We start from the raw sequence: 14,011 nt of genomic DNA, 5'->3' as shown, positions 1-14,011 counted from the left end.
GAATTTTAACTACTTTTATACAGCACAGAGGGGTCCAAAATTATTGACACCCTTGATAAAGAAGCGCAATAATGACTGTTTAAAACAAATAATTCAAATACGGACCAATATTCTTTGCTCCAAGAAATTGGGAAACTATTTTCTTTAATACTAATACAATTGCTCATAGAAATAGATTTTGTTCAACAAGTCATATGTTTTTCCCTCAAAGGTAGGGGTAAAAATGATTGACAAAGATTCTTATCAAGTAGTCAAAAGTTTAGTATATGGTACCATAGTCTTACCACGGAATGACGGCATCAAGCTTGTGACCCTACAAACTTGTTGGATGCATTTGCAGTAAAAAATTTAAAAAATTGTGTTTCAACTTTTTTGAGCCCAGTGGAAATGAATGGTAAATAATATGTCATGTTGGAGTAACCAGCATTGTAAATAACAATAGAATATGTTTCTAACACTTATACATTCATGTGGATGCTACCATGATTATGGATAATCAAGAATAAATAGTGAATAATGATGAGTGAGAAAGTTAGTGGGTCAAAGATCATACCCACAAGACATGCTAACCTCTCACCATCACCAAGAACTCATGACACAATTGTTGAGCGAATAACATGAAATGTTACATGAAGTGTCCATATTAGGATAGTCTCAGTAGGACTTTCAATCTCAGCAGTCCTGCTTACACTACAGTGGTGATTCGATAGATATGAGAAGAGAATTATGAAGGCAACATTCAGCCTGAGCCCTCCACCGTGATGCAACCTTTTTCATTTCTCTCTAATAGGAGACTGGTGAGTCATTGAGGAGAACCAGTCTGGTTGAAGGGATCGCACGACAGAACTGGAGTAACTCTGAACCCACAGGTAGGACTAACACCACCTAAATAGTATTCAGCAACAGGATCCCCCTTAATAATGTATCCAAACTGTGTCATGTTTGTCCCTTGTGCTTCATTCACAAGTGCCATATACAGTATGTTCTACCTTAACTGTCATGGAAAATAGTTCAATTGAAGGACGATTTCATGTCATGTTTTTCCAAGTACTCAAATCACCTAACATTATGGGTGGAACTCACCACCATACAGATAGAACAGAACAGAAAGATGAAGAGTGGCTGACAGGCTTTAGAATGTCATGTCAGCAGTTGATTGTCCACTCCATTTCGTGTCACAGTGACATCTCTAAGTATTCTAGTCCACGCTCTCTCTCTCTCTCTGAGATCTGTGACACTGGCTAGTGGGTCTGATTGCCCGACCAGTGTCAGTCCCAACCAGAGTAGGTGCCGACCGTAGTCCCAATCAGTAATAAGGCAGCCTTGGTCTTCCAAATATATATTATTTTTTTTCAAACTTGGAGTGACAATCAAGGAACTGGGATTAGGGGCCTGGATTGTACCTATCATGAAGGAAGAAAGACTGGATTTTGATTGATTGATTGTGTGTGTGTGCGTGGGGCTTGAATACAATGTTATGGCTTCATTTTGATCAATATCCAAACCATCTAAAAAATAAACAACAAATATGACAGAGGGACCCAAGGATATATTCAATCATATCCTCTCTGTATAACTGTCTGGGTATGCCAATGTTCTACTTAAAAACCACACAGATGTACCAGTCAAAAGTTGACACATTTACAGTACTCATTCCAGGCCTTTTCTTTACTTTTACTATTTTCTACCTATATGAAATCATGTACAGTAGTAACCACAAAAGTGTTACACTAATCAAAGTATATTTTAGATTCTTCAAAGTAGCCACTTTTTGCCTTGATGACAGCTTTGCACACTCTTCGCATTCTCTCAATCAGCTTCATGACGAATGTCTTTCCAACAGAATTGAAGGAGTTCCCACAATGTGACCAACCACCTTATGTAGCAAATGTTGAAATTGTGTTTTTTTACATTGAATAAAAGCAGAGACACGAGCTACAAAGCGGTTTATCATACACTGCATTTGAGGAACAATGAGAAAGTAATTCTGAAAGTTGATTAACTTGTAACCTCACTTTTGAGAAAATGGCCTTTGAATATTTTTGGTACCTACTGGAGAGCTCTCCTTTGTCTACACCCATTCAGCATCGTTCACACCCTCTTCAGCTTTAGCACCCACCCAAACTCTGACCATTTTACTCGCCCTAGCAGAGCTGGTTACGTTGTTTTCATGTTATCCAGAGCGTTGATGACTAACTGTGCTGCTGGCAACAATTTAATTACGCTTTTTTGCCAACGTTTACTGACACCGGCCATATTCAACAGGTGTTGAGCATTCCTAAATTCATCAGTTATTCTGCGCTATGGCACACACAGACGAGAGTGCTCTGAATTAGGAGTATATGGCCAAACTGAATATGCGAACGCACATGAATAGTTACTTGCATAGTGGAGTCTTTTGTTAACCTTACTTAGCGTCCCACCTGGCCAACATCCAGTGATATTGCAGCGTGCCAAATTCAAAAACAGAAATACTCATTATAAAAATTAATAAAACATACAAGTGTTATACATGGGTTTAAAGATTAACTTCTTGTTAATCCAACCACGGTGTCAGATTTCAAAAAGGCTTTATGGCGAAAGCATACCGTGCAATTATCTGAGAACAGCGCCCAGCAGACAAATCCTTACAAACAGTAACCAGCCAAGTAGAAGAGTTACACAAGTCAGAAATAGTGATAAAATGAATCACTTACCTCTGATGATCTTGCATTCACAAGACTCCCATTTACTCAATAAATGTTCATTTTGTTCGATAAAGTCCATGTTTATATCCAAAAACCTCTGTTTTGTTTGCACGCTTTGTTCAGTAATCCACAGGCTCAAATCCAGTCACAACATGCAGACGTATCCGTAAAGTTCGTAGAAACATGTCAAACGATGTATATAATCAATCCTCAGGTTGTTTTTAGTCATAATATTTGAACCGGACAATAACGTTGTCAATATAAAAGGTAAACAAGAAAGACGCGCTCTCAGTTGTGCGTATGGAAAAATCTCTGGGCCACTGCGGTGTCCACTCATTCAGAGAGGTCTTACTCACTCATTTTTCAGAATACAAGCCTGAAACAATTTCTAAAGACTGTTGACATCTAGTGGAAGCCATAGGACATGCAATTTGTGTCCTAAGTCTATGGATACTGTAATGGCATTCAATAGAAAACTACAAACATAAAAAAAATCCCACTTCCTGTATGGATTTTTATCAGGTTTTTGCCAGCCAAATCAGTTCTGTTATAATCACAGACATTATTTTAGAGTGTTTTCTATCTAAATCTACCAACTACATGCATATCCTAGCTTCTGGGCCTTAGTAGCAGGCAGTTTACTTTGGGCACGCTTTTCATCCGGAAGTGAAAATAGTGCCCCCTACCCTAGTGAAGTTAACTAGCTTAACAATGAACCACAATCCCAACTCATGACGTTACTACCCTGCATGAATCTGCAGGTAGCTAACTAACCAGGTTCAATGTTAGCTAGCTGACATTAGAATATAAATAGCCAAGCATATGGCTCTGAGATACGAATAATAAGGACATACATGTAATGTTAGCTAGCAAGCCAGCCAGTACACACTAACAGTACACAGTACACTTTAACTTGAAATGAATAGACTTTGTCAAAATTAGAAATGTGTAATATCTGAAAATGTTGCCTGCTAGGCTATCTTACCTGTGGTCTGAAATGGGAGTAGATAGCCACAGTGAATTTACCAGCTAATGTTATGTCTATCAACTTTTGGTAAGACATGTAGCTAGCTAGCTAAACAATGAACCATAATTCCAACTCCTGATGTTTACTACCGTGCATGAATCTGCAGGTAGCTAACCAACCAGATTTAATGTTAGCTAGCTAACATTAGTCTATAACTAGCCAAGCAAATGGCTCTGAGATACGAATAATAAGATCATACACGTAATGTTAGCTAGGAAGGCAGCCAGCTAGCGTTAACTAGCTAACTGTACACTTTAAACTTGAAATGAAACAACTTTCTGTCAAAATTAGAAATGTATAATATCTGAAAATGTAGCTAGCTAGACTATCTTACCCATACACATTATAGATGGATGTGTCCTGTCACAGATGCCATGGTTGCCCTTAGTTTGAAGATGTAATCCAGAGACAGGTGTTTTCTCCATCTCCTTAGCTATGAATTCCACTGATTTCAAAACTCGTCCTCCAGAAAGTGGAGAGCAACACATATGCAGTTTTATTACGTAATGCATTTTTTAAATGCCGCGTTAGACAGGATTACCTACACATACTGACAAGCTCAAATAGACAGAAGCGTGCTATATGGCCAATCCAAACTCAACTCTCGGCATGTTCAGCCCACTCATTATCTCAGCCAATCATGGCTAGCGGGAAGGTTGCTGCATTTTTCTGTGGCTAAACCAACTAGGCTCGTAATCAATTGTATTCCTATTTACAGAAGGCATACAAGTTTGTTATTTAGGCACATGAAAGTTTACATGTTCGAGATGGCATTTCTGCCAAAAAAATGCATTTTGATAAAGATAAAGTTTGTTCAAGCGGCTCTACTGTAAAGCAGTGATCCGCGACATACGCCTTGTTTCCTTAAATGGGTCACACATGCTGGCACTCTTGGAATTCTCTCAACCAGCTTCCCCTGGAATGCTTTTCCAACAGTCTTGAATGAGTTCCCACATATGTTAAGTACTTGTTGGCTGCTTTTCCTTCACTCTGCAGTCCAACTCATCCCAAACCATCTAATTTGGGTTGAGTTTGGGTGATTGTGGAGGCCAGGTCTTCTGATGCAGCACTCCATCACTCTTCTTCTTGGTCAAATAGCCCTTACACAGCCTGGAGGTGTGTTTTTGGTCATTGTTCTGTTAAAAAAAAACATTCCCACTAAGCGAAAAAGAGATGGAGTATCGCTGCAGAATGCTGTGGTAGCCATGCTGGTTAAGTGTGCCTTGAATTCTAAATAAATCACTGACATTGTCACCAGCAAAGCATCTCCACACCATCACACCTCCTCCTCCATGCTTCACAGTGGGAACCACACATGCGGAGATCATCCGTGCACCTACTCGGTGTCTCACAAAGACACAGCGGTTGGAACCAAAAATCTCAAATTTTGGACTCATCAGACCAAAGGACAGATTTCCACTGGTCTATTGTCCATTGCTTGTGTTTCTTGGCCCAAGAAAGTCTCTTCTTATTATTGGTGTCCTTTAGTAGTGGTTTCTTTGCAGCAATTAAACCATGAAGGCCTGATTCATACCTTCTCCTCTGAACAGTTGATGTTGAGACTGCAGTTTGGACTGCAGTTTCTGCAGAGTCTGGTAACTCTACTGAACTTATCCTCTGCAGCAGAGGTAACTTCCTTTCCTGTGGTAGTCCTCATGAGAGTCAGCTTCATCATAGCGCTTGATGGTTTTTGCGACTGCAATTGAAACTTTCAAAGTTCTTGACATTTTCTGGATTGTCTGACCTTCATGTCTTAAAATACTGTATTACCTCATCCCAGGTGTAGATTATTAGATTTCACTTTCACCATAGCTTGTGCATGTCGTGATAGTCTTTGAAGCAGTCCCTCTCTGCCAGGAAACAAAAAGTGAACTGGCATTTCGGCCTGAAGATCTGGCATTTCACACTTTTTCTCCCCTGTGTTGTGCAATGTGTGCAGTTCTTCCTTTTGTCTTTTGACATGTGTGTTGGGTGTTGGATGTTGGATAGTGGCGCTCACCTTGAGTGGGGGGTCTTGTGATGGTTGTGAGGTTGCTTTGGACCACCAATTCAGACATTTCCAACACCAGCAGCTTTCGGAAGGCCAACTCTGAGAGAGGGGTTTGACCTTTTGCTTTGGCCATCTACTTGTGGAGAATTAAATCCTTTACTGTAGCAATGTCCACAAAGTGGTAAAAAAAGAAGCTTTATACCACTTCCTGGTCTTGTAGAGGACCTGGTAGTAGAGCATCAGATAGGTCGACACCCCCTATGCTGGCACTGTAGTCCTTCACAGGAATGGGGACGTTCTCCCTCACCCATGCCCCATTGGCATTTTTCACCCTCCTTGAGACATGGTCGTTATTAAATGTCTTATGCTGTGTGGTGAGAATGGTTATTTCCCTAGTGTCCTTACATTTCACAAAAAGCAGCTTGTCAGTCCTGATCCAACGTATGGTCCCCCTCTCCGATGTCTTTGTCATGTTGTTTACCTTGGTCTTGGGGAAACCAATTCTGTTCGGACAAATGGTGCCACCAGCCCCTATTTTCTTTTTCAAGACGCCTATGAAAAGCATGGGACTAGTAAAAAATGTTTACACAAAGAGCTCGTACCCACTGCCAAGTAAGGGGAAGTCCATCAGCTGCATGACAGAGTCATAACTAAGGCCCTACCCGATGGGTATGATCGTCTTGTCTTCATTGATTAAGAAGTTCCATGTGTAGGCAGAGGCTGAATCCGCTAGCACAAAGAGCTTGTAGCCCCATTTGGTCTGCCAATTCTAGTCTTTGAGGCAACCATGCGCTCATCTATATATAGATTTTGAGCAGGCTGGAAGTAAGTTCTGCATGCACCATGTCATGATGAAGGGGCTTGACTATTGCAAGGTGATCAGACCCTGCAGTCCCCTTATTCTGACCATTCTCCTGATACTTTTGTGTGTCACTCATGTGAAGAGTACGTTTGATGGCCAAGAATCGGTTTTCACTGATGGAGGTGGGGAGCTAGAACCGATAGAGTGGGGACTTACCCATGGTGACAGGTTTCCAGGACAGCTTCCTTCCCCCCTGCTGTCACGATCGTCGAAACGAGCAGACCAAGGTGCAGCGGGCGTAGAGTTCCACATATTTTAATTCATAGAAACTCACTAAACAAAACAAACAAACAAGCACAAACGAAACGTGAAGCTACTGGTGTGCACACAGGCAACTATTTGTAGACAAGATCCCACAAAGCACAATGAGCACAATGGCTGCCTAAATATGATCCCCAATCAGAGACAACGATAAACAGCTGTCTCTGATTGGGAACCACATCAGGCCTACATAAACCATTAATCACCTAGATGACCCACCCTAGTCACTATATACAGCTCTCTATGGTCAGGGCGTGACACCTGCAGCTTCTTGTCCCCATACTTGTTGGTATTACTAACTAGTGTTCCCAGTACAGAGGTGGTAAAGTAAAGCTGAAACAGCTATAAAGGGATGTATGTTTCATCACTAACCAACTGTGGGCATTCGGGTAGTTTGGGTTGAAACTTCAATTGCTCTGGCTCCTGATCATTTTCAAGGACCGTAAGCCACCGGTCCTCACTTTCATCTCCCTCTGTTTTGCTGCTTCCACTGCCTCTCCCTCTTCTCTGTTGAGGCCTAAATCTCCTCGCTGCCCACACCTCCAGATGAACTTGCAGAGAGGGGAGTGGTGCCAGGGCCTGCAGTGGGGGTGGTTGAAGAGGAGTGGGGTCTTTGTCGAGTGGTGGATGTAGAACCATCAGACAGGGTGATTGTCATAGCAGTGGGGGGGGGGGACCTTGACTGGCAGGATCGCTTGCTGGGGAAGGGTGACTCACAAACGTCATCATCCAAATCCTCTGCATCCTCCACTCTGTGGTGAATAAAATAAAGGGATATATTGAATTACAGTTGACTAAATTTACGAAATAGCATTGCTGTAAAGAAAAAACACCAATCATACACTATCTTTACAGTGATTCACACAGAATGTGTGAAGGACACACACAATGAAAACAGTAATACCTTGGAGACAAAGGCAGAGGTGAGAACCACAAATAAACAATGGCCATGAGAGTTTAGTGGCCTCTCCAAAGTTACAAGGATGAAACTTAGAACAGCAAACAGTGAACTAATATGAAACATAGACAATAACTACTTATAATTCTAACATAGGCCTATGTAACTAATTTCAATGTCAATGTAAACTAAATCCAAGGCATAAAAAGCAGACAACTCATAAAAAAATTAAATACATCATTGTAAATTAGCTATTTAAAGTCATGAAAATAATTTACTTACGGATCTAAAAGTGGATCCTTCCAGAAAGCAATCTTCGTCTGCTGAGTCGTAATCCTCGTTGTCCACATTGTTCCCCTGATCCTAGTCCGACTCCAGTATTTTATTCAAAGCTTCTATGTCGGTATACATCAGCCATCTTTTATGCTAAAGCGATGGAATTAAAGTGATGAAATCTGTTTACAATGAAATGTAATGTAGCGTGCTCAGTGAGTCTCGTCTCTGAACCAGGTAGCAATAGTTAGCATTACGCATAAAAGGTTCTAGGCCTTGGTTTGTCCCACCCAGGTCAACTGCATATCCCTGGAAAACTTCTCATTGGTTACAAGACTGTGAAGGTGCCGTAGTGGCCAATCCCCTGTGTAATGGATGCCTACAGCGCGTAAGCAGGCAACATCATATTTTTGATGTGCAAAGTTAGTCACTCGGTGGACATTCGACATTCGTTGCCATTAAGTCATACATCATCAGATAACATTGGCAAAAAAACATTGTTCCTTCCAACCTAAGGATTAATTTAGAACCCCCTATGTAGCTATATCTCAAATCAAAGCTTACATTGTAAGATGTTTGCTGTTTGAAAACATTGTGTAAAATAAAAATGTTGACTCTCGGGGCTGGTGATCAATAACGGTAGGTCACAGGCAGACAAATTAGATATCCTAATGATCTGTGAAGTCCCGGCTTTCGGTGTGTATCAACGTACTCAATGTTTATTTCGTTTCTGCTTCACAATGCTAACCAGAATGTCGGTAGCAGCCATCTTGAAATTAGGTCATCGGCTCCCCCTGCCTGTATAAAACTGTATGCCCATATATGGTAGTAAGTCACACCAAATAAAACAAATCAAATAGGGTCCCTTACGTTTAAGAGGTTGTTAAGGCAAAAGTGTAAAGCATGTGAAGCCGATCCACTTTCCGACGTCATAAAGCCAAAGCCTCGCTTGGTTGAGCAGCTGTAATTATCTATGTGATCAATGGAGTAGGTGGTGTTTTCTTGGGCTGTGCATACCAAATGGGACCCTATTCCCTATGAAGGGCAATACGTTTGATTTTGAGATTTTGTCTTTAGATATCATAATGATGAGGAACTAACAAGATATGGCAATTCCAGTTTCTCTTTGGAATGTAGAATTTCAAATCCACTTGCGTTTCTCGAATATCTTCCATACTTGTCATGGTGCTGGTTTTTGCAAAACTCACAAACCAACTGTATCTCAACTGTGAATATGACCCTTGAGGAGACACCGATTCACCTCACTTTTGAAAAAGTAAAAGAGTTGTAGAATGTTTTTGTGTTGGCCTCAATGATTTTAAATGCAGTGTATTGACTTGTACGGTTGAATTTTTAATTTTTAATTATTGTCATTTGTCATTATAAAGGACAACAATTATACTGTAAGTTCTTTTCAATACATCCATGTCATCCTTCCTGTAATTCCTTTTCAATATATCTATGTCATCCTTCCTGTAATTCCTTTTCAATATATCCATGTCATCCTTCCTGTAATTCCTTTTCAATATATCTATGTCATCCTTCCTGTAATTCCTTTTCAATATATCCATGTCATCCTTCCTGTAATTCCTTTTCAATATATCTATGTCATCCTTCCTGTAATTCCTTTTCAATATATCCATGTCATCCTTCCTGTAATTCCTTTTCAATATATCCATGTCATCCTTCCTGTAATTCCTTTTCAATATATCCATGTCATCCTTCCTGCAATTCCATTTCAATACATCCAAATCATCCTTCCTGTTTCTCTTCACCATGTTGCGCTCATAGATGTCAGCAAGGTGGTATGTCGGCATGTTCCCGAGGCGGTGTTCCTCGAGAGCATCGGCCAGGAGATCACCTACATCCTTCCCTATGGCGGGGCCAAGGATGGCAGCTTTGCACTCCTCTTCAAAGAGCTGGACCTCAAGATGGCCGACATTGGTGTCACCAACTACGGCATCTCAGATACCACATTAGAGGAGGTATGAGGCGGACGAGACAAACACATACACTGAGCTCTCCTGAACTAACCAAATGCTTACTATGCCAAGGGTAGTGTTGGATTATGTAGGCAGGTACATACCACCAAGTGAGTGTTGTTAAACACAACTAATATGTCTCAGATAGTTTTGGCAGATGAAGAGGCTTGGCAGGCAGTGTGAATAATTCCTTCTCAACAGACACAAGGTTATTCAGGTGGTACCTACTGCACATATTTACTTAAGGAAGGGAAACAAGATGTCAGTCTGTGGTATTTTCAATAGTGTGTGTGTGTGTGTGTGTGTGTGTGTGTGTGTGTGTGTGTGTGTGTGTGTGTGTGTGTGTGTGTGTGTGTGTGTGTGTGTGTGTGTGTGTGTGTGTGTGTGTGTGTGTGTGTGTGTGTGTAATACAGGAGGAGGGAAGGAGGACTATTTATCAGTGTAATGAAGATAGTCCTTGTTTTTGTAATTACAGGAGTGTTGTCGATCATTTGTTTAAGACCCACATAGAGGTCACTTCAATGATGAGGGAAAAAAGTATTTTCATATCATGGTAATTATGCCGTGTTCCATCTCACAGATTTTCCTCAAAGTGGCAGAGGACACAGGTGTTGATGCGGAAATACCAGGTAAAATGGCGGTTGACTGTAATTTGGGGGGTTAAAATGTAACAATTTAGTCAAATAGTTTAATCGTGGACTGATTATATGAAGTATCGACACAAATGTAAATGTAAACCACTAGAACACACACATCATTGAGTCTTCTGTATTGCTTTGATTTTCAATGATTCTCTGTACTACATTGATTGAACTAGTGTTGATTGATTATGCACTCATTTAGTATAACTCAACAGCATTTTCCTTGTTGGATCAATTACCAAAGGACTTTGCTTTTCAACCTACAGCCAGCCAACCTTCGCATTTTATCTCAAATCTGACAATTACTTAAAAACCCTAGTCTTTTAGGGTTTTCTGTTTTTACGTACAGTAGTGTGTAGTGATGGGCACTGATATGGAATATCGATACGATATCAGTTTGTATTGGTTTTATTAAAAAGCATTGCAACTGTGTGAATGTTCACTTTTTCTCTCGAGAGTCCAGACAACTACTTGCTGATCGCTCCCCATTGGGCCAGGTGTGAATCTTCTGGGAGCCTAAACCTACCCAACTCATTTGAATGCAATGGGAAGCCCATCCACCGTGAAGTTCCAAGAAAAATAAACGGATATGACGATATACCTTGATCATATCGATATTAATATCATATCAAATTATTCATATTAGTGCCCACAGCTAGTAATAATACAACATATAGTTCACAATACAGGTTGCTGTACTTTCTGTATGGTATTCGTAACTGTAAACGGATTAAGCCAAAACAACTCATCTTCAGTATATTCTTTCAGCTATCAACACAGCTTTGGTAAGAGACAAGACAAGAAGTTCAAGGGAATCCAAGAGGCAACGGCAAAGCCTCACCAAAGTCGGGGACACTTCAGACGAAATGCCTGGGAAAAGTGGTATGCCGTTAACTTTTGAGTGTTATCGTCAAAAACTAAAAAGTAAATAAGCCTATTCTGAACTAGAGAAGGGATGTTTAAGTGTAATGTATGGCCATGATCCATTTTCTTTATGTCCTCCCTGTCTATTGTTACTATCCAGCTGAAGACGAGATGAAAGTGAAGTTCACTAGCAGAGTGGAGGGTATGTATACTGGGTCAATGCCTTGTCGTCCTGCAGCAGCTCACACATTCATGTCAAAAAAAAGCCTCATTATTTGCTGCTCTCTGACAATTAACTCTGGAGAAGATGCAAAAGGTCAGTCATTGTGACAATTCGTGCTCCTTTCTCTCCTTGGTTGCCAAGACAGCTGATTTGTCATACAGGTGGCTTTTCCACACTAGCGGCCATTTTGGAAAGCCAAATTAATATTACATGAATTAATATTCCTCACAGGAGGTTTTCATTTTCCACAATACAATAGTATCAGAACATGTCTCCCGTCTTGCAATTTCTCCCTGAGCAAGACCATTTATGAAACAAATTCAATATCACATGCCGGTTTACCATTTGAATATGCTTTGTGTCAAAAATATTTTGGTTGGACTTTTGAGACTGATAAGAGGTTGCTTTTTTTTTGTGGGGATTGTTTTACTCTTTTGAGTGGAGACTGATAACTGTGTTTTTTGTTCCTTTTTACGCCATGGGAGAAGCTAAATCATTTGTATTCACTTCCTACAAACCCAAGAGCCTAACAGATTGTTATCAATTCACTTCATACAATCCTATTCTACAGAAAGCGCACTGTAGTAATACAGACATTTTGTATGCCTTCCATTGTAGATGTGGAGAGAGTGGCCAATGTGAATGGAAAGGGCTCCAGTGTGATCACGGGATGGGAACTGATCCGGAGACAGTTCCTGGCCCTCTTCATTAAACGCTTTCACCACGCACGCAGGAGCCGCAAAGGCCTCATTGCTCAGGTAATGACCACACATAACCCCCATAGTTCTCTATGCCCTGTTATAAACTGGGTGGTTCGAGCCCTGAATGCTGATTGGCTGACAGCCGTGGTAGCCGTATACCACGGGTATGACAAAACAGTTATTTTTACTGCTGTTTTTACTTTGGTAACCAGTTAATAACAGCAATAAGGCATCTCTGGGGATTGTAGTATATGGCCAATATACCACGGCTAATGGCTGTGTCCAGGCACTCCACGATGCATTGTGCCTAAGAACAGTCCTTGGTTGTGGTATATTGGCCATATACCCCCCATGCCTTATTGCTTAATTATACAATTTAGTGTTGTACTGTCATGAAAAAATAATTTACATTGTAAAAAATTGGTTACACTGTGGGAGGGAAGTAGTTTTATAAATGGATGTGATAATACTTCCAACCAATGAATCTGTGGAGGAGAAATTAAATGAGCTAATGAGAGAACTTGTTTTAGGGGAAAACACACATTTGAATGCTCAGTACCAATATATATATATATATATATATCTGTGTATGCAACACACCTAGAATGCATGATCAGTTTCTTAAGGGTAGTGGAGATTTGATCTCATCTGAAGAATTTTGTCAGTCTCTAGCTGTTGCCAAGGAGACGGAGGTCGTCACAACTTTGAGAGATGCTCTGTAATGTAAACACACACGCGCGCACACGTACACACACACACACACACACACACACACACACACACACACACACACACACACACACACACACACACACACACACACACACACACACACACACACACACACACACACCAGCCCTGTGAACTTTGTCTCCCCACCACAACGGTTTCCACTTTAAATTCATAGGATCCTGAAAGTCAGAGAACTGTCTGATTTGTTTTGAGTTTTTTTCCCTAATTTGCGAGTATGCTAATGATGTGGTTTAATGAGTTATGTATCAGATAAGATTATCATAACAATTAGCTGGCTGACAGGTTGCTATTAGCCTATTAAGTGTGTGTCTCTATCGTTTTGTGGGTCATTTTAATTTCCAGTCAGAACCAATACACGGTTATCTATTTACATGACACCTTCAATTTCTCTTTCATCAGAGATGATACACAATTGTTGACTTACAACCTGAGAATGTGTTGTTCTTTTTCTCAATCATTTTGAGCTCTGCTCCCTTATTAATCACAAAGATGAAAATCTTTATTCACAACACGTGTATAGACGTGGTGTAACCCCATCAGCGATGAATGATACCACGACATTGAGTTAATTACACTCCAAAGGCATCGTAATCATAAAGTGCACCACTCCGCTCCTTCCACTTGCCCGTGTGTAAACCTACCACCTGCCGTGTTCTAGAACACACTTCCTCCTGTAACTCTGTAATACTGATCCCACCATTAGTCACTGTCAATCCCGGACGTCGCTCTGTTGCGTTAGCGAGGGGAGGTTTGGTGAAGTGTGTGTGTGTGTGTGTGTGTGTGGAGTGTTAGTGATTCCCAAAATGCACCCTATTCCCGATATATTGCCATATGTTTCATTTTGAGCTC

At 40.7% G+C, this 14,011-nt stretch overlaps 1 protein-coding gene across 1 annotated transcript in view; it reads left to right on the top strand.

Annotated features, from left to right (window-relative positions):
* The window catches only part of LOC115138075 (phospholipid-transporting ATPase ABCA1-like), a 225,346-nt gene that overhangs the window by 107,124 nt on the left and 104,211 nt on the right, over positions 1–14,011 (top strand). The window contains exons 24-29 of the mRNA XM_029674482.2: positions 791–869; positions 9,790–9,983; positions 10,561–10,609; positions 11,390–11,503; positions 11,646–11,687; positions 12,327–12,466. Coding sequence (XP_029530342.2) covers positions 791–869; positions 9,790–9,983; positions 10,561–10,609; positions 11,390–11,503; positions 11,646–11,687; positions 12,327–12,466 — 618 coding nt within the window. The remainder of the gene's footprint in view (positions 1–790; positions 870–9,789; positions 9,984–10,560; positions 10,610–11,389; positions 11,504–11,645; positions 11,688–12,326; positions 12,467–14,011) is intronic.

Source organism: Oncorhynchus nerka, linkage group LG12 (assembly GCF_034236695.1).
Source record: "Oncorhynchus nerka isolate Pitt River linkage group LG12, Oner_Uvic_2.0, whole genome shotgun sequence".
NCBI classification, from domain to species: Eukaryota; Metazoa; Chordata; class Actinopteri; order Salmoniformes; family Salmonidae; genus Oncorhynchus; species Oncorhynchus nerka.
The sequence above is the reverse complement of the archived record's forward strand: the minus strand, read 5'-3'. Positions and strand labels throughout refer to the sequence as shown.